General features: G+C 50.2%; 1 protein-coding gene across 6 annotated transcripts in view; it reads right to left on the bottom strand.

Moving 5' to 3' along the window:
* NIPBL (NIPBL cohesin loading factor) overlaps nucleotides 1-20,095 on the bottom strand; it is a 2,053,700-nt gene that overhangs the window by 760,154 nt on the left and 1,273,451 nt on the right. For all 6 annotated transcript variants that reach the window (XM_069627143.1, XM_069627142.1, XM_069627145.1 and 3 more), the window contains one exon: nucleotides 19,993-20,095. In XM_069627143.1, the coding sequence (XP_069483244.1) occupies nucleotides 19,993-20,095 (103 nt within the window). The remainder of the gene's footprint in view (nucleotides 1-19,992) is intronic.

Here is a 20,095-nt window from a genome sequence, read left to right as displayed (position 1 = left end):
ACCACGGGAGGTGGCAAGGCTCAACATTAAGCATTTTTCAACTGAACATTAAGCATCTCTTACCTCCTCACCAGGCTCACCTTCAGGCAAACAGGTTGCGCAGCACTGCTTGGCCAATTCTGGACTCCTCCCTGAAATCCCGGTAGACGCAGTAGAATTTCGTGAAGGTGTGAGTCAACCTCCACATAGCAGCCCTGCAGATGTCCAGCAGGGGCACACCAGATAGGAACGTCGTAGTAGCAGTGATCGCTCTGGTCGAATGGGCTCCCAGACGGCCGGTCAACGGTCGGTTTGCCAACCTGCGACAGTGCATGAGGCAGCTGGAGAGCCACCTGGAAATGGAAGCCTTGGAGAGGGCCTTCCCCTGGTTCACAGTGCCAAAATTCACAAACAGCTGTGATGTCTTCCGAAAACTCTTTGTGCGGTCCACGTAGAACTTCAGTGCTCTAGCCACATCCAGCGAGTGCAAAGTCCTCTCAGACGGCGACAAAAAGAAAGGAACAAGTTACTTACCTGTAACTGTTGTTCTCCAGCATGGGTCTGGTGTGGATTCACATGCTCATGAATATTCCCCGTCAGGCTGGGAATCCTCGGTAAAGAAAAAAATCAGTATCAGTTTCGTTTCTGATCCGTCTTTCTTAGTAGTAACCAATCACTGATCTCTGGGTCATACTTCCCCCAGCCAATGACTGCCCTCTCACTAAGCCCCTCCCCTGGCAGCCATCCTCATATTTGGTAGCACGTAAAGTGGCAGTATGACCAAGTCAAGAGCCGCAGAGGGAAAGGGGGAGGGTTCGCATGTGAATCCCTGCTAGACCCATGCTGGAGAACAACAGTTACAGGTAAGTAACTTGTTCCTTCTCCAGCATGGGGTCTGGCATGGATTCACATGCTCATGAATATAAGAATACATAGCAGTACACACATGCACAACCACAGGAGGAGGCAAAAGGCTCAACATAAAGCATTACATAAACTCAACATTAAGCAACTCTTACCTCCTCACCAGGCCCACCTTCAGGCGAACAGGTTGCGCAGCACTGCTTGGCCGACTCTGGACTCCTCCCTGGAATCCCGGTCGACGCAGTAGAATCTCATGAAGGTGTGCGTCGACCTCCACGTAGCAGCCCTGAAGATGTCCAGCAGGGGCACACCAGACAAGAACGCCGTAGAAGCAGCAATCAATCTGGTCGAATGGGCTCTCGGACGGCCGGGCAACGGTCGGTTAGCCAACCGATGACAGTGCATGATGCAGCCGGAGAGGCATCTGGAAATGGAAGCCTTCGAGAGAGCTTTCCCTTGGTTCAAAGGTCCAAAGTTCACAAACAGCTGTGATGTCTTACGAAAACTCTTCGTTCGGTCCACGTAGAACTTAAGCGCTCTAGCTACATCCAGCGAGTGGAAAGTCCTCTCGGCCGGCGACGAAGGCGACGGGAAGAAAACTGGTAACACCAAGGGCTCGTTAAGATGGACGTCCGACGGCACCTTGGGCATGAAGGAGGGGTGCGTCCTCAGCACCACCCTCGTATCGTGAAAAGTCAAGTATGGAGGCTTGCAGGATAGGGCCTGAATCTCTCCAACGCGTCGTGCGGAGGTGATGACCACAAGGAACGCTGTCTTCCACGACAGGAACTTCAACAGAGCCGAATGCAAAGGCTCGAATGGCGGCCCCATGAGCCTGGTCAGCACCACGTTGAGCTCCCACGCTGGGGCTGGAGCCTTCACCAGCGGGAACGATCGGAAGAGTCCCTTCATAAATTCCTTCACGAGACCACAAGGACGGCCGTCCTATAGTCCTGGTATATCAGGAAATCGCTGCCAGATGTATCTTGATGGAAGCGTGAGCTAGTCCAGCCTTGGCCAGCGACAGTAGGTACAGTAGCACTTGAGGTGCCGTAATCCGTAGAGGGTTGATCTTCTGTGCACAACACCAGACAGAGAACCTCTTCCACTTATGTCTGTAGCACTTGAGAGTTGAGGACGCCCTGGCCTTTGCAAGAACCTCTCTGCAGTCAGCTGGGATATCGCACCCTCCAAACTCTAGCGCTGCAGGAGCCAGGCCTGTAAGTTCAGCGACTCCGGGTCGTGATGAAGAATGGCGCCTCCTTCTCTGGAGAGAAGATCTGCGTCCGTCAACAGCTTGACTGGTGGGGGCGCTCAAAGGTCCAGGAGGTCCGTGAACCAGATCTGTCTTGGCCACGCCGGTGCGACGAGGATCATCCTGCACCGGGACCTCTTGAGGTGGCTGATGAGTCGAAGCAGCAGCGGCAACGGAGGAAACGCATACAGGAACAGGCCGTCCCAGGGGAGCGAGAAAGCATCGCCCATGCTCCTCGGCTGGGGAAACCTGCTGGCGAACCTCTGGCACTTGGAGTTCGATGCCGTCGTGAACAGGTCGATCTGGGGTTTGCCCCATCGTCGGAAGAGCCAATCCACTTGATCCTGGCGTATTTCCCATTCGGGGCAAGAGCGTAGCTCCCTGCTGAGTGAGTCAGCAATGGTGTTTTTTATTCCTGCCAGATGGAAGGGAACCAGAAACATCCCCTGGGCGACAGACCAGTGCCACAGATCCTGGGCCTCCTTAGATAGGGCTGGGGATCTGGTGCCTCCCTGCTTCCGGATGTAAAACATTGTGGTGGTGTTGTCGGTGAATATCCTCACAACCTTGCCCTTGAGGGATGGGAGGAAAGACATGAGAGCCCAAAACACGGCTCGGAGCTCCAAGATGTTGATGTGGAGAGACCTCTCCTCCGGGAGCCAAAGGCCTCTTGCGTGGAGATCTCTGGTGTGCACGCCCCATCCCTCCAGGGAGGCGTCCGTCTTCACCGTCTCCTGATGTGCCAGGGTCTGAAAGTCTGTGCCTGCCGTGAGGTGCGCACAGGTGCCCCACCACTGAATCGCCCGACCGAAAACCTCGTTGAGCAGGATTTTGTCTTCGAAGCTGCCCGCTGCTTGCATCCAGCGGGAGTCGAGGAACTCCTGTAGAGGACGCATCCGTAGTCTGCACAGGCGCACTAGGTAGATGCATGAGGACATCATTCCGAGGAGGGACTTGATGGATCTCACCCTGGCCACGTCCGTGGCTAGCAGGCGCTGCACCTTGCCCAAGATGGCCTTCATCCTTTCCTCCGACGGAGACGCCAATCGGTCCACTGTGTCGAGCTTCGCTCCCAGAAACCCTACCACCTGCGGCGGAACCTAATGGGATTTCGGGTAGTTGATGGAGAATCCCAGCTCCGTGAGTAAGCGGCCGGTCTCCGCCGTGTGCTCGACAGCGAGTTCTCTTGTCCGTTCACGGATGAGCCAGTCCAGGTAAGGGTAGACGTGGATCCCCTGCAGGCGCAGCCGCGCCGCCACTGGTGTTAGGCACTTGGTGAACATCCTGGGTACCGACTTCAATCCGAATGGCAGAGTTCTGAATTGGTAGTGGCGTCCTTGAACTACCAATCTGAGGAACTTTCGGTGTCCTTTCACGATGGGGAAGTAAGCATCCTCCAAATTCAACGATGACAGGAAGTCGCCCTCCTCCAGCTGTCCCAGCACGTGCTGGAGGGTGGCCATCCTGAACTTCTGCGCCTTTATGTATTTGTTCAACAGACGTAGGTCCAGGATGGGGCGCCAACCGCCTGTCTTCTTTTTGACTAGGAAGTACCTCGAGTATACTCCGGAGCCCCGGATCCTGTTGGGGACGAGCTCGATGGCACCTTTCTTGAGCATCGCCTTTACCTCCAAGAGCAGTTGAGGGATGTGATTTTCCTTCCTGGCCACGGGGGGAATGCGGGGACACTTCCTCTGGAATTCGAGAGTGCGCCCGTGGGCCAGGGCATCCAGCACCCAACGGTCGGTGGAGATGGACTCCCACACACTGACGAACTTTGCCAGCCGGCCTCCCACCGGGGTGCATCGGGGGTGCATCGGTGGGGGCCCGACGCTACAGCCGGTTCAATCATGCTTGGAGGCAGCCTTGGCCTCCTTGGCGACGACAATGAGATCCTCCTTGCTTGCCGCGACCTCTGTAGGCCTCCTGGGACGAGGAGCGGGCCGCCTGGCAGTACGTAGAGGAGCCACCGCCTGATCCCTGGGAGGCACCCGGTCTACCTCCGGCGCTTCGAAAGGGCCGTCGTTGCTGAAGGACTACCAGGGCTCAGGCCATCTCTGTGTCAGCCTTGATGGCCTGCAGCGACTCATCCATCGTTTTCCCAAACAAGTTGTTGCCGTCGAACGGCATGTCCAACACCCTGGTCTGCACGTCCTGACGGAAGTCTGTCGCCTTGAGCCAGCCTCGTTGTCGAAGGCAAACACTGTTGCCTAACTGGCGAAACCCGGTGTCAGCAATGTCCGTTGCCACCATTATGGCGTGGTCCGAAGCCACCTCACATTCCTGCAGAATCTCCAGGGCCTCCGCCCTCTTGTCGTCTGGTAGGAAGTCCAGTAGGTGAGCTATTTTGTACCATAGCTCCCTGTCGTAACGGGCCACAAACGCTAAGGCGTTGCCGCCTTAATTGTCGTCGCCGCTGACGAGATGACCCGTTGCCCCATGGCGTCCAATTTCTTTCCCTCGCCGTCAGGTGGGGAAGTAGAGTTTGAAGCTGTCGCCCCCTCCGCCTTCTTGGCTGCCGCTGAGACGACCGAATCTGGCGTCGGCTGAGCCCTGAGGCACAAGGGGGCGGCGTCGGGGACCCGGTACTTCTTCTCGTACCGGTCCCTCTTGGCAGGGGTCGTGGATGGGTTCTTCAGGACCTCAAGTCCCTCGTCCGAAATATCGTCGAGTAACGGTACCGCGAGGACCGTCTTCCTCTTGGCCTCTCGCCGTTGGTAGAGGAAACATTCCTTCTTCTGTTCCTCAGGGCAGAGCTGGAAGAGCTTGGATGCCCTGGCGATCATGGCGTGAAAGGAGCCAATTCCGTCGGGTGGGGAAGACCAAGGGGGTGGTGATGGAAGGTCAGTCCCGTCGTCACCACCGTCGTCATCCGTCCCAGTCATTGTGTCATCCCTGGGATGAAGGCTCCATGGGCCGTGAGGGCATGAAGGGCAGGGGGGGTGGGTGGGTGGGCAAGGGGTGAACCCTCCTCTGCTTGTTCGGGGATCTTCCCGACGGGCTGGGTTCTGGATCGTCCACCGGGTTTCGTGGCAATCTCGTCCTTATCTCCGTGCATAAGGTTTGGATTGCCACCAAAATGGCCGCCGAGTTGTCCTGAGGCTCGGGCAATGGCTGCGACGGGAGGGATGGCCACTCCTCTGCTGGGGCCTCGTTGGCACCCCCTTCGCTTTCTTCGACCACCTCATCGAGATCTCTCCCATGGGATCGTACCTTCTCGAACCTCCCGTTGAGGTTCTTCACGGCTTCCACCAGCTCCTCCTCCGAGGCTGAATCCGTGTCCGTAATGGCCACCGCCCCACCTCTTTTTCCACTGGGGTCTTGACGGGGGTCTTGTCGATGGGCTGGAAAGAGGATTCCCTCTGCGGTGGCAGGGAAACACTGGGCCCCCTCCACTGGTGTAGCCTCCCCAGGCTTCGCCAGGGCCGCCGCGACTCCCTCGATAGAGGCCTTAGCCGGGTGAATCAAGGCCTTCACCACCTTGGGGGCGCTTGAGGCCTTCACCCTGGGGGACGGGTCACCACCTCGCTCCCCCTCGGCTGAATCCTTCGAGACCGACCGGGGCCTCTTCAGAAGCTTACCCGGATTCTCAGGTTTCCTCTTCCCCGAACCAGAGCGTTGGCTCGTGGTAGATGGTGCCGGGGAAGGCACGCCCTGCCTGGCAGTCGAAGAGCCCGACCGTTCGGCGCTCCCGCTGCCCGCGGACTCGCGGTCCTTAGCCTTCTGTTGGGCCCCCGTCGCCGGGGCACCCTCACTCTAACCTTTTCTTCTTCTCACCTGCTGGGCCCTTCTCCAGCCAGCTGGCGAGGCAGGAACGATGATCCCTCATGGTCCGTTCCGATAGGTTCTTGCAGAACGCACAGTCCTTCTCCACATGCGTCTTGTCCTCATGAAGGCAGCAGAGACATCTCGAATGCTCGTTCTGCTTGAAAACATTCTGCAACCCGCATCCAGGGCCGTTCCTGAACAGCTTGGATCCGGGCGTCAAGCTTCCCTTGTCCTGGGCCGTGTTCATGGTAGGCCTCAGATCTTCTGGAATCCTGCAAGAAGCATAACTCGATGAAAACTTGACCCTTGAGGGGCGTAGAACATTTCGAAACGGGTCCCCGTTGATCGAAGTAGAAACGGTGGAGCTTGAGGCTCGATTTAACCGAAAAATGAGAAAATGTCTTTGAAAAAGTGTGAAACGCAGTAAAAGCTTGAGAGCTATAGCACGAGGACTCCCAACACTTGAACGTGTGGTAAAAATCTGAGGATGGCTGCCAGGGAAGGGGCTTAGGGAGAGGGCAGTCATTGGCTGGGGGCAGTATGACCCAGAGATCAGTGATTGGTTACTACTAAGAAAGACAGATCAGAAACGAAACCGATACTGATTTTTTTCTTTACCAAAGTTTCCCAGCCTGACGACAGGGATTCATGAGCATGTGAATCCATGCCAGACCCCATGCTGGAGAACCAGGCAACACCAAGGGCTCGTTGAGATGGAAGTCTGACGGCACCTTGGGCATGAAGGAGGGGTGCGTCCTCAGCACTACCCTCATCTCGTGGAATGTCAGATACGGAGGCTTACAGGAGAGGGCCTGGATCGCTCCCACTCGTTGTGCGGAGGTGATGGCCACAAGAAACACTGTCTTCCACGATAGGAACTTCAGTGGCGCCGAATGCAAAGGCTTGAATGGCGGCCCCATGAGCCTGGTCAGCACCACATTGAGCTCATACGCCGGGGCCAGGGCCTTCACCGGCGGGAACGACCGGAACAGTGCTTTCATGAACTCCTTCACTAGGCGGTGAGACCCCAGCCACGACCGCCCTTGAGTTCTGGTGCAGCAGGAGTTAGCCGCCAGATGAATTTTGATTGAGGCTTGCGCCAGCCCCGCCCTGGCTAGTGACAGCAAGTACGGCAGCACTTGAGCGGCAGTAATCCGTAGAGGGTTTATCTTCTGTGCACGGCACCAGACAGAGAACCTCTTCCATTTATGTCCATAGCACTTAAGAGTCGAGGAAGCCCTGGCCTTCGCAAGCACCTCCTTGCAGTCCTAGTGCTGCAGGAGCCAGGCCTGTAGGTTTAGCGATCCTGGGTCATGATGCAGGATCGCACCTCCTTCCCTGGCGAGAAGATCTGCGCCCGTCAACACTTGACTGGAGGTGTCGCTGACATGTCCAGAAGGTCCGGAAACCATATCTGCTTCGGCCATGCCGGTGCGACAAGAATCATCCTGCACCGGGACCGTCTGAGTTGACTGATGAGTCGCAGAAGCAACGGCAGCACCGGGAACACAGAGAGGAAAAGGCTGTCCCAGGGTAAGGAGAATGCATTCCCCAAGCTCCCCGGCTGAGGAAACCTGTTGGTGAACCTCCTGCACTTGGTGATCATCGCCGTCGCGAACAGATCGATCTGGGGATTGCCCCATCTCCGAAACAGGAGATCAACTTGATCTTGTCTATGCTCCCACTCGTGGCAAGAGCGCAGCTCCCTGCTGAGTGAGTCGGCGAAGGTGTTCTTCACTCCTGCCAGTTGAAAGGGTACCAGGAACATCCCCTGAGCAACGGCCCAGTGCCACAGATCCTGCGCTTCTTTGGAGAGAGCTGGGGATCTGGTGCCCCCCTGCTTCCGGATGTAGAACATTGTGGTGGTGTTGTCGGAGAAGACCCATACCACTTTGCCCTTGAGGGATGGAAGGAAGGACCTGAGGGCCCAGAACACGGCCCAGAGCTCCAGGCGATTGATGTGCAGTGACCTCTCCTCCGGGAGCCAGAGGCCTCTTGTGTGGAGATCTCCGGTATGCGCGCCCCATCCCTCCAGGGAGGCATCTGTCGTCACTGTTTCCTGATGCGCTGGGGTCTGGAAGTCCATGCACGCTGCGAGGTGCGCGTGGGTGACCCACCACCGGATCGCTTGTCGGAAAACCTCGTTGAGGGAGATCTCGAAGCTTCCTGCCATTTGTATCCAACGGGCATCGAGGAACTCCTGCAGCGGCCGCATCCACAACCTGCACAGACGCACGAGGTAGATGCATGACATCATGCCGAGCAGGGACTTGATGGACCTCACCCTGGCAACATCCATGGTCAACAGCCATTGTACCTTATCTAGGATGGCTTTTATCCTCTCTTCTGACGGTGAAGCCAGTCGCGCCACGGTGTTGAGCCTGGCTCCCAGGAACAGGGTGTCCTGCAATGGCACCAAGCAGTTTATCAAGAACCCCAGTTCCGTAAGCAGGAGGACTGTCCTCACTGTGTGGTTGACGACGAGTTCTATTGACTTAGTTCGGATGAGCCAATCGTCCAGACAGGGGTAGACGTGGATCCGCTGGCAGCGCAGCCGCTCCGCTACCGGTGCCAGGAACTTGGTGAAGAGCCTTGGTGCCGACTTCAACCCGAAGGGCAGTGTCTTGAATTGATAGTGATGTCCCTGAACCATGAAGCGCAGAAACTTTCGATGCCCTTTGTGAATGGGGATGTGGAAGTACGCATCCTCCACGTCCAGCGATGATAGGATGTCCCCCCCTCTTCCAGCTGTCCCAGCACGTGCTGAAGGGTGACCATCCTGACTTTCCAAAATTTTATGTATTTGTTGAGGCGGCGGAGGTCTAAGACGGGTCGCCAGCCGCCGGTCCTTTCGGACGAGGAAGTACCGCGAGTACACTCTGGAGTCCGAGACTCTTCGGAGCTAGCTCTATCATGCCCTTTTTCAGCATCGCTCGTACCTCCAGAAGTAGCTGTGGAATGTGGTTTTCTTTCCTGGCCACCGGCTGAAAGTGTGGGCACTTCCTTTGGTACTTCAGAGTGCATTCAGCACCCAACGGTCGGTGGAGATTGATTTCCAACACTGATGAAGTTCGCCAGCCGGCCTCCCACCGGGGTCCTCGGGTGGGGGCCCGACGTCTTGGCCAGTTCAATCCTGCTTCGCCGAGGCCTTGTCACCTTGGGCCCCTTGGCGACAACGATGTCCAACGGCCTTGCTGCAGCCTCTGTAGGCTTCCTGCGACGAAGAGCGGGCCGCTTGACGGTACGATTAAGAGCTGCCGCCGAATCCTTTGGAGGCACCCTGAGACTGTCCTCTGGAGGTCCGAAAGGACGGCAGTCGCTGATGAGGCGTGCCCAAGGCATGGGCCATCTCGGTATCTTCCTTGATGGCCTGCAGTGACTCATCCACCACCTTACTGAACAGGTTGTTCCCATCGTAGGGCATGTCCAGTACCCTGGTCTGTATGTCCTGACGTAAGTCGGTGGCCCTGAGCCAACCGCGCCGACGTAGGCAAACGCTGTTGCCCATCTGCGAAACCCGTTGTCGGCGATGTCTGTGGCTACCGTGATGGCGTGGTCCGAAGCCACCTTGTCCTCTTGTAGGATTTCAAGGGCTTTCGCCCTCTTGTCGTCCTGGAGGAAATCCAGGAGTCTGGGGCCCCGGTACTTCTTCTCGTACCGGTCTCTCTTTGCAGGGGCCGTGGACAGGTTCTTCAGAAGGGACAATCCTTCGTCCGAAATGTCGTCCAACAGCGGGACTGGGAGTACAGTCTTCCTCCTGGCCTCTCGTCGTTGATAAAGGAATCCCTCCTTCTGCTCTTCGGGGCGTAGCTGGAAAAGCTCATAGGCACTGGCGATCATGGCGTGAAACGAGCCAATTCCATGCGAGATCTGTTCAGTCGTCTCTGCTCTCGTCCGTCCCCGTCGTCTCAGTCTCCGTCTCATCCCTCGGCGGAGGGGATGGAGGTGAAGGATGGAAAGGTGGGGGTGGATGCACTCGCCTCCGCTTGGCTGGAGGACTCCCCGATGGTCCATGCACCGGTGGATCGTCTGCCGGCGGTAAGGGCAACTTTGTCCTTATCTCTGTGCACCGGGTGTGCAGCGCCAGCAAGATGTCTTCCGACCTGTCCGGCGGTTGTGGCAGCGGTTGAGACGGGGGCATCTCTTTGAAAAAATGCAACACGTAGTAAAAGCTCGAGAGCTAAGCACGAGGACTCCCAACACTTGAACATGCGGTAAAAAATCTGAAGATGGCTGCCAGAGGAGGGGTTTAGGTAGGTGGCAGTCATTGGCTGGGAGCAGTATGACCCAGAGACCAGTGATTGGTTATTAGTAGAAAGACAGTTCAGAAACAAAAACTGATTTTTTCTTTACCGAGGATTCCCAGCCTGACGACAGGGAATATTCATGAGCATGTGAATCCATGCCAGACCCCATGCTGGAGGAAAAATTATTTTCCTCCTCTTTGGCCTGGTGGTGTAGTAGGTAATTGGTCTAGGAATTTGAGAGCCCCATACTCTTCTTTGGCAAATTTAGAGCATCCTCAACAGCTTTTACAAACAGGACATATGGTTCTATAGGTATGTTTAATAGAGTGGTCTGCTAACCAGTTTGAAACCGGACTGGCGTAGCCATGCATGGCGTTTCAATATTGTTCCCTCGGCGATGATTCTGCCTGCGTTATCTGTGGCATCCAGATTGGTTTTCAGGATTCAGCTTGATACCTCCTTTGCTTCTGTTACTGCAAGTACCAGTTGTGACTTGAGGGGTTCAGGTAGCTGATACCATTAGAGTTGCAACCTCATCCCACTTATGGCAGTTGCAACTCGCCAATAATGTTGTGTTGTTTGCAATCCTTGTTTGACAGGCTGCTGAGATGGCCACCTTTCTCCCTAGAGTGTAAAGTTTTTTGCTTTCCTTGTTCTTGCCCTCTTTCGTGTAGTGGTCACTACTAACAAGTCTGGCTTATGTTGACCCCTTATATAGAGTGGATCTGTAGGTGCAGGGCGGAACAACTTTTCAATACGTGGGTTTACAGCCCTTGTTCGGCTTGGCGCCTCTAGTTATGGCTGCATTCTCCTTTGTATAGATTGGAGGTATAAACTGGGTCACAGCGTTCTTATCCTCCAAGATATCCTCCACAAAATCTTTATCCAACTGAGTCTCTTGGGTTTGTTGGCTTGTTTATTTATATTGCGCTCCCAACCCAGAGATAAGTGGGCGCAGTTTACATGGATATGCAGTTTCCTAGTTACACAAATGGCAATACAGAAATGTGGCAGTTACATAATTATCATTTTTACACAGAATACATAAATTATACATGATGAAGTTCAGATCAATCAGCATTGTCTAATCAAGAGTTTCATATATACAGAGTGTAGGACTACAGAGCGGGGAACCAAGGGTGAAGGAGTCTTCTATGGTAGGTCTTTGAAGATGAGCCAACATTTGGTTTCTTTCCTGAATTCATAGAAAGACGGTCTGTTCTTAAGGAGGTAGGTAGTAAGTTCCAGAGTTGAGCAGCCATTACAGGGAAACTATTGTCCCCTGCTTTTTTTAGTTTGTACCTGGGCACTTTTAGGCAAAGTTAGTAGATCTGGTGTGACGGGTTGTGTTGTTTTTGGAGAATTTTCCAGCAAGGTAGGGAGGGGCTGAGTTATTGAGGCATTTGTAGGTCAAGGAAGCCGTTTCTAGTTGAATTCTCTCATTTATAGAGAGCCGGTTGTTGTTTCGTCTAATGCCAGAAATGTGTTGCCTTCTGGATATACCCAGTGAAGTTCTGAGAGCATTATTTTGCAAGATCTGGAGTTTGTTAGTAACAAATTTGCTGGTTCCTAGGTATAATGCCCCTAGGTGGTGCAGCTTTTGGTGGAGAGGAAGGGTTTGCAGGCGTGGATGAGCTTGCAGGTATATGCTGTCGCAGAGACTGTGGCACTGACCTGTTTGCGCAGTCTCACTGATGAGTCTAGGTAAAATAATAATGTTTTTACATGTTTAGCCACTTTGATGTCGTTGCCATCAATATTGAAGGAAAGGTATTGGTTACTCATTTTTTTCAGATTGGTAGGTGTGGCTAAAAGGAGTAGCTCGGTCTTCTCATCATTCAGGCAAAGGCCGCGCGTGGCCATCCAGGCCTGAATGATTAGGTAGATTTTGTGAATAAGAGCAAGGTCAAAGTTGTAATTGCCTGTCAGGGGTATGAGGATCTAGGTGTCATCAGCCTAATTGGTATAGGTGACACCCTGATAGTCAAGATTATCAAACAGTGGTTTGGTGAATGCATTATACATGGTAGGCGATGCACACGATCCTTGAAGGACTCCACATGATATGGGGATAGGATCAGCAGCCGCTGATAAGACTTAGATATGTCCATGCAACAATAAGGGAGCCCACTCGGTGGGCCTGATGTGGTGGATGCTGGCCCGTGAGGTGCTGCGCATGCGGGGCACAATTTCCCGTGAGCATCCCTGGGAGGTTATGCCTGATCTTTACTTCTACCGTGACACAGAGGAGATCGAAAAGGAGGAACAGGCTGCTGCTGAGAAAGCTGTCACTAAATAACAATTTCAGGGCGAGTGGACTGCACCAGTGCCAAATTTCCCCCAGCCGGAGGTGGCTGATTGGTCAGAAGGTGTGCAGGTGCCCTCTGTGCCAATCCAGCAATTCTCTGCCGAGCGTGCAGATATTGCAATCACTCCTAAAGCACCTCAAGAGGAATGGAGCGCAAACCTGCAAGCACAGGGGACTGGTCTGCAGCCCCCACTGCCCAAGCCACAGAGTGGGTTGGGACACCAACTGAATGGTCATAATCTCATATCCCTTTGATCTGAAAGCTTTGAAAATAAAACTGAGTTGTATGGTGAAAAAAAAAAGTACGTTTTTGAGAAAGGATTCAATCCAAGCTGTTGCTTCTGCTGAGAAATGAGCCGTTGTGGAGAGATGACTACATAGCACCTTGTGATCAACCAAATCAAAAAGTGTCCGACAGATCCAACAGGAGCCAGAGGGCAGATTTTCCTTTGTCTTTCAGATCCTCAATCTGGATCTTCAGATAAATCAAGGTTGTTTCTGTGCCATGTTGGGGTCTGAAGTCAGATGATTGACAGACACCCAGGAGCTTGTTAGTCTCCAATTATGATTGTATTTGGTTATAGGCAGCTTTGTCGATCTTTAATAAAAAAGGGACGGTGGTAATAGGCCTAAAGTTGGTGGGGACGTTAGGGTCCAGGGAGGACCCATGAGTTTTTTTTAGATTAGTGGGGACAGTACAGGTGAGGAAGGAGGCGTTAATTAGCTTGGTGATGAATGGGGCCAGTTTGCTTGCCGCCTCCTTTCTGACAGATGCGTCTCCTTGACAACTGGAGGGTTTGAGTGAGGATATAATGTTTTTCAATTCATGGGTAGAGACTGTAGAGAATTTGAAGCGATGATGTGGTTTAGGGCGTGTAGGGCTGAGTTTAGTGGCGTTGGCTTGATGTGGTAGTTTTTTATGGCCATTTCCTTTTGGAGCAAGGTGATTTTATTGGCTAGGGCATCTTGATTTTTAGTGCACCATTCTTTGTCTTTAGAACAGTTATAAGTAGGTGGAGTTGGAGACTTCAATTCTCTTAGAATGGTGAAAGGTTCTTTTGTGCCCAAACTTGCTTTATCTATCCTTTCGTTGTATGTGTCACGTTTAGCTAGTAACATTTCTTCGTTAATTGGCAGAGATTTTTTGGAGGATGACTTTGTTGGTGATGGAAGGGTTATTTTCCCAGGTCATTTCACACTTCCTCTTTTCATTTCTTAAGGCATTAAGCTAAGGGGTGAACCATGAGTTCAGGTGCGCTTTGGCTTTACTTTTGCATATTTTTAGAGGTGCGATGCTGTCTAGGGCTGTAGTGACAGTTTTATCATAGAGGTCCACTAGTTCAGCCGGATCAGAATTGGCAGGTGAAGGACTGAGTAACGGTTGGAGAAAAGGTCTGAGATTATCCACTGTAATATTTTTTATTTCTAGTCGACAAAGGTGGGGCGATAAGGTTTTCTCTACTGGGAGGTGTACAATCTTGAGGATTAAATGAGAGTAGGAAGTGTTCAGACCAGTGTAGTGGTTTGATGGATGTTATGTTCGTTACACAGTTAAGTTCGGCAACCCAGTCTAGGATGCTTCCTTTTTCATGTGTGGGGAGGAGGGCTCTCCGAGTGAGACCTAAATCGGCCAATTAGTTGGCCAGAGCCATAGCATGTTGGTCTTTAGGGTCATTAAGGCCGAGATTGAAGTCACCTAGTGAGATGATTTGTGACGATGGCTTAGTGGAGAGGAGGGAGATGATATCTTCTGCAAAGGAACAAATCGGTCCCGGGGATCTGTATATCAGATGAATTGTGACTGTACGCAAGTTAGAGAGGGGAAGTTTGATAGTCAATAATTCACAGGATTCGGTGTGTGTATGTCATGCCATGCCATTGTAACACCAAATGAGGTTTTGGATTTTAAATGCTTAGCTGCTTTTAGGAGCATATCATTTAACTGGGGTTGATTGTCCTCTGGTGAATCTGCCACTGGTGCATCAAGATGGTTGGGAAAGGGCATGACGTAGACGTCCTCCTCATTGTCCTCATAATACCGATCATCCCCTTGAGTCTCCTGCTGTTGAGTGTCTGAATTAGTATCATACTGATCATATTGCACTGGGTCTAGCTGGGGACTGATTAAGAGGGTGACTGGGCGTTGTCTCTTTGCTGGGGATTGGGAGGTGGATGCAGCAGTAGTGGCTGGTGTATTCTGTAGGCTGTGTAAGGTTTGAGCATTCTTTTCAAAGAAATTTGCCATGAAAGTCATTCTGCGCATTACCCTAGCAATGTTCTCACAGGACCATTGAGCGGAGCTAGGTATGGTAGTTAAAGATGGTACAGATTTGGGAGTCTGTGGTGTTTGAGTAGGTTGCTTGTGTTTTAAAGCAACTAAGGTACCCTCCCCTTGGGAATCTATACCCTTTACCTTGTGAGGTCTATTACTACCTTTCTCCTCGTGGGAATGGTGAAACTTTTTGACGTGCTTAGGGAGAATTCTCATAAATGTGCTAATTCCCTTCACCTTAGAGACCCCCAGCAACGTTGCTGGATTTTGAGGACTTGATTTTTTTTACCTGAAAGAGTGCAAGACTTTTTTCCCACTCTCATGTATTTTAATGTGCGTTTTACACTTGCGTTCTTTGATTATAGAGTTTTAGATAACTCCATAGGCATCATCTTTTCATGTGTGTTACACAGCACCCTCAGTGCAGTGACACAGGGCTGTCTTTTAGACTTCCCAAAGGTTTTAATACCTTCTCTAGGATCAACTACTGTTTCCCAGAGAATATAAAGTGAAATTGACTTTACTAGTATTTCCAAAATCCTAGACCCAGCACACACCGTTTTACAATTGAGCGCTGAGGGGATACATAGTATCCCTGTGTCTAAACACTCATGTAGCAGTCAACTGCTACCCTTTCCTAGTGAAAAGGTTGGTGGCAGTGGTTTTACAACAAACTACCATGATTTACCCGGCTGCGAACACCGGTAGCTAAAAATCACGGAAGTCATGTTTTTCAAGATGGCGCCTTAAGCCCCTTTGTTTTAACGGGTCCCGTTCTTTTTTCGCCATTTCTTCTTGGAAAGGTCCTTCTCGTGAGTGTCTCTGCGTGCCAGACCTGGTTTGGTACCTTTGTTCGTGTGCCTTTGGCGGGCTTCAGGACTGAAGTCCTCTCTTGACGTCTGAGTGTCTGGGGTGGGCAGGAAGTGAGGGAGGTGCCCGAAACTTCCTGTGCCTAGTCTCCTAGGAGACTCAAATGCACTCTGGCGTGATTGGCTGGGTGACTGTCCGGCAAGGACAGCCACCCTGCTGGGTGAGTGACAACTATGCTGGAATGAAAGGGAGAGAACTGTTTAAAAGGCGAGTCTTGTGGACTGGAAAGCAGAGTCGACCACTGGAACGAAAGAACCGAAGACGAGCTGGAAGAGGACGGCTACTGCAACTCCTGGGCCGTTGGCTTGCCCAGTGAAGCTCTGCTGCAGGTCCGAATTGCCAAACTCCAGTCGACAGAGAAGCTCCTTCAAGGACGGCTTCTGTCTTTAAGTTGGTGGGACCAATCAACTCATAGGACACCTGGATACCATTCTCAAGGCTGGTTAGGATTAACCATGGGGAGGGACACCAGTTTGTGTTCTTGAATCTACAGCTACTGGAACTGAAGTGACTCCATTTTGTTTGCTTTCTTAAACGATCCCGTGCAGTGCAGGAGTCCACCAACATCCTCCCTCTTGTCCCCACGACTGAGGCTCAGGAACAGTGAGATCTGCCAGAACTGCCAGGAACCAATGTCTTCGGCTGCATCTTTTCTTCATATTAAGGTACTGTGCCAACCCGATTGAGAGAACGCTACTCTCGCAGTGAAAGTTTGTGAAACTTTCCCAACTAGCAGGCCTGATCAGCTTGTGACCACACAAATGACTAACAGTGCCGCCGGCCTGTCTAGCACATGGGAATCGATCGGTTCCCAGTCACCTTTGCCGTCTGAAATGACGGTGATGCTGCCGTCGCTGGATGCCCCCTCCACGTACAAGGCAGCCTCAGCCTGCATGGCGTTGCGGCCCAAACGTTTGGTCTTTCGGTCCTTGAGCGTTTTCGCTTTGAAGAGCTGACAAGCTCGACAATGGCCCTCGTCATGGTCCTGTGCAAGGCAAAGCTTGGACTCACAGTGCTAGTCTTTCCACAGAAACTTTTTATAGCAACTTAGGTAGAATTTAAATGGTTTGTTTTCCATGGTTTAAAGGTAGGACAGCAACGTGAGAATAGAGAGGGTAAAGGGGAATATGCATTCTCTTAGTGAGCCCTAAGAAATGTCCATTCCCCCACTCTCCCTACTGTTAGGGCTGAGGCCCGGTGCTGCTGTCCAACGCCAAAGAGGTGCGTCGAAGCAAGGTCTTTGTTCCACGTTCGTCCTTTCCACCGCCATCGAGATATTGTCGAAAGTCGGTGACTAAAAGGATAGAAAGAGTAACTAATTATTTTTAAATCTATGGCGTTAGCCGAAATAAGAACTCTGCGATTAAGCGTCCGTCGATGGAGGAAAAAAACAATCTGAGGGGCCTTTCCGTGTGAAGGACCACGGGTACAGTGGACGTCACACTAGGGATAGTATTACAAGTATGCCCTGTCAACGTCCCTTTTCGAGTATCGAAAACAACAACTCTAATACTCTGCAGCTTCAACTAGGGGTCGGCCTATGCATAGCATGTGATCGAAGCAGATCCCACACGCCTCAGAAATGTGCTTTATAGTAAGTGCGTGGCAATATTTGATTGGAGGTTTTACTTCTATATTTTAAAGAACGAGTATATCATTGAACATTTTTAGTATTCTCTGTCCAAATGGAATTTTTGGTGGTGTTCTGTGGGACTCATTGCAGCCCTAGACCACTCTCGCAGCCCTACAGAGACTTAGCCTTGCCATGCTGCTACCCTATCTTGATTGGACACTTTGCTTTTCTACAGTTTAACCACATCAATTCAACAGTTTTGGACAAACCAGATTTCTTTCCTCACAAATTTTATTACTTTTGTGGTTGGATTACTATTATCTAATATGTACATGTGAGGGTAATTGTGGACGTAAATAGATGAGGCAGACTTATTATTTACAATGTGTATAAAGACAAACAAGCATCTAATGTTTGTTCATATTGTAATCGAGTTAGCTAGTGGATTTGTCTAATTTCAAGATGTTTCCTCGCAAAATGCAATAATGTTGTGTTTTAAGTTTCACCTCTTTAATTTGAATGCAAAATCAATTATAGATGCAGATGTATGAGGCAAAGTATGTATAGGCACGCACATTATTTACAATGTATGTATAGAAGATTAGATACTCGCAGATAACAATATGTAATTATCCGTTTGTGTTAGCGAGCTTGCAGCTGCTTAATATTCCTATTGTTTTTTTAAATTGCATGCCTGATCAATGGATAATGACGTTATCCCTCTAAAGTTACTAAACAGTATACACACCAGGCACAGACAATGTAGATCACATATATTTACACACAATCATGAACAACTGAAAGATGGTGTCTACGATTTGAAATAGCAATAGCCTTCGATGCCGTCCGCGAAAGGAAAAAGGGACTTGTGTCTGTCACCTGAGCAACCAGCAACATTATACACAGAATGGTGCCGGCATTCGGCGTCCTAACAGCCAACGCGAGAGACTGGAAGCGTACCAAACTACGGTAAGAGACCGTCTGTCAAGTTAGTTCTTGTAAAAATTACTAAACATCAGGTCGGGTAACTGAGGGCATCAAACGTGCTGGATAAATAGAAAGACAGCTATTCTCACGGAGCGCGTGCCCTAAGAGGGGAGAGCGCTAGATTCATAGTTCGCGCACAGCCTGTGTATCTGTTCCTGTAATGCATTACTTAGACCATTATTACCATGATTGCACTAGGACTCAATGAAACATTATGTCTGCATTAATCAACCTATCCACCAAAATGAATATATGTTGGTATGACACATTTGTATGTGCTTTTACCCGATACAGGTAGGCACTGAGCAATACTTATCATTTCCAATTTGACCACTTGTTCACAGGTATTTAACCTGTTCAATCCATGCCCGTTTGCTAGAACATAAGAAGATGATGATAGGTAAGCAGAGCTCTTTCTACTAAATCAATTTCTGAGAGATAGGTTAATACTAGTCTATCAAGCATCCCATTATTACAAAAATAACACATTAATACAATATCAGACAATATGATATGTAATGACGTAACCAAGTCGTGAAGTATTCGTATGCTTTGGAATCTATACTAGACACCCAACCGAGACAGAATCTAGAAGTGTAGTGTAAAACACTAATTATATCAGATAAGCTTGTGCACCATATATCTACATGTGAAACATGTCAAAAATGTGATTGGATTTTTGATCTATACACTAAGCTATCTTCTTTCTTTTTTCCCCTTTTTTTGTTTCTCCTACAACCACCTAATAATCCTTCCAAATACCAATCTTTGAATCTCTGTGACACAACCTATTTTTCCAATGTGATGAACCATTATACTTTTTAATGTTGGAGTATGTGTTTTGTTTGATTTATTATTATTTATGTATCAGTTTGTCTAATGTAACTCGCCCCGATCTGAACAAGGCGGCGAACGCCAAAACAGGCGTCATCCAAGGGCACACTGTTAATTTATTTTGATTAAACACTGAGTGTTTGAAATACAACTGGTGCAGATCTACATGAGTGATCTTTTGATTGTTTCGTATCTTGATTGTTGTTGGCTAGTCCTCAGTGTCCACTTGTTAACCATCTTAGTGTAACCTTCCAAAATCCAGTCCCCAGGGTTGATTTCGGAAACCATTACAAATGACGTAGGCCAAATTAGCTACTGGAGTAGTGGAATTCCAATAAGAAGTGTTCTGTGAATTGAGGTAATGGGGCGCACCTATCTACATATAAGCCACCCATGTTGTTACATCCAGAGTCAGAGGTGCCAACAGCACAGAGTGGAGTGGAGCAGACACTATTCAACAGTGGCTCCCTGCTGTCAGAAAACATTCCCAAAGCTAAAAATGCACAACAGATTTTTCTAACAGTAAGGATGTGTGGGGGGAAGACAAGCTTTGCATGTGTTCATCTTAGCTTAAAGACTGCAAAAATGAACTAATCATCACTGCTTTTCATCACATGATGCTCGAGAAGCTAGATGGTCTTTTTCATAGTTTACACTACATGCTTTATCGGTTTCCTTGTTTTTTTCCAATCAAGGATGAAAACGGTAGTGAAATAAAACTGCTGTACTTTTTTGGAAAAGCATTGCTTGCTTCTTTTTAAAGAAAAAAAGACAAAAACAAACGCTGAATAGGGATTTGTCTACTTTAAAAGAAGAAATTAGTTTTCAATTTATTGAAATGTCTTCAAGGTCCCGAAATCAGGCCTAAATATTCATAGTGTATGAACATTAACGAACCGAGTAGTGAAGGACATGCACAACTAAGCAATGTACATGTGGTCATTCACTAGGTAGAAATATAATTGCCCAATTTTTAAAATGCATTTGATGAAAAACGGCTAACATTTCATATTTCACTATACATTAGGAAATTACCTGCGTCAAATAAATATCGAAGCTCTGAGCAAACGGTCTCATAGAGGCCAAATATCGCACAATCAAGCAGGCATCGTCGTAGTCCACAGTATCAGAGTTCATC

This window comes from Ambystoma mexicanum, chromosome 6p (genome assembly GCF_040938575.1).
Source record: "Ambystoma mexicanum isolate Mex_15411 chromosome 6p, UKY_AmexF1_1, whole genome shotgun sequence".
NCBI lineage: Eukaryota > Metazoa > Chordata > Amphibia > Caudata > Ambystomatidae > Ambystoma > Ambystoma mexicanum.
The sequence above is the reverse complement of the archived record's forward strand: the minus strand, read 5'-3'. Positions and strand labels throughout refer to the sequence as shown.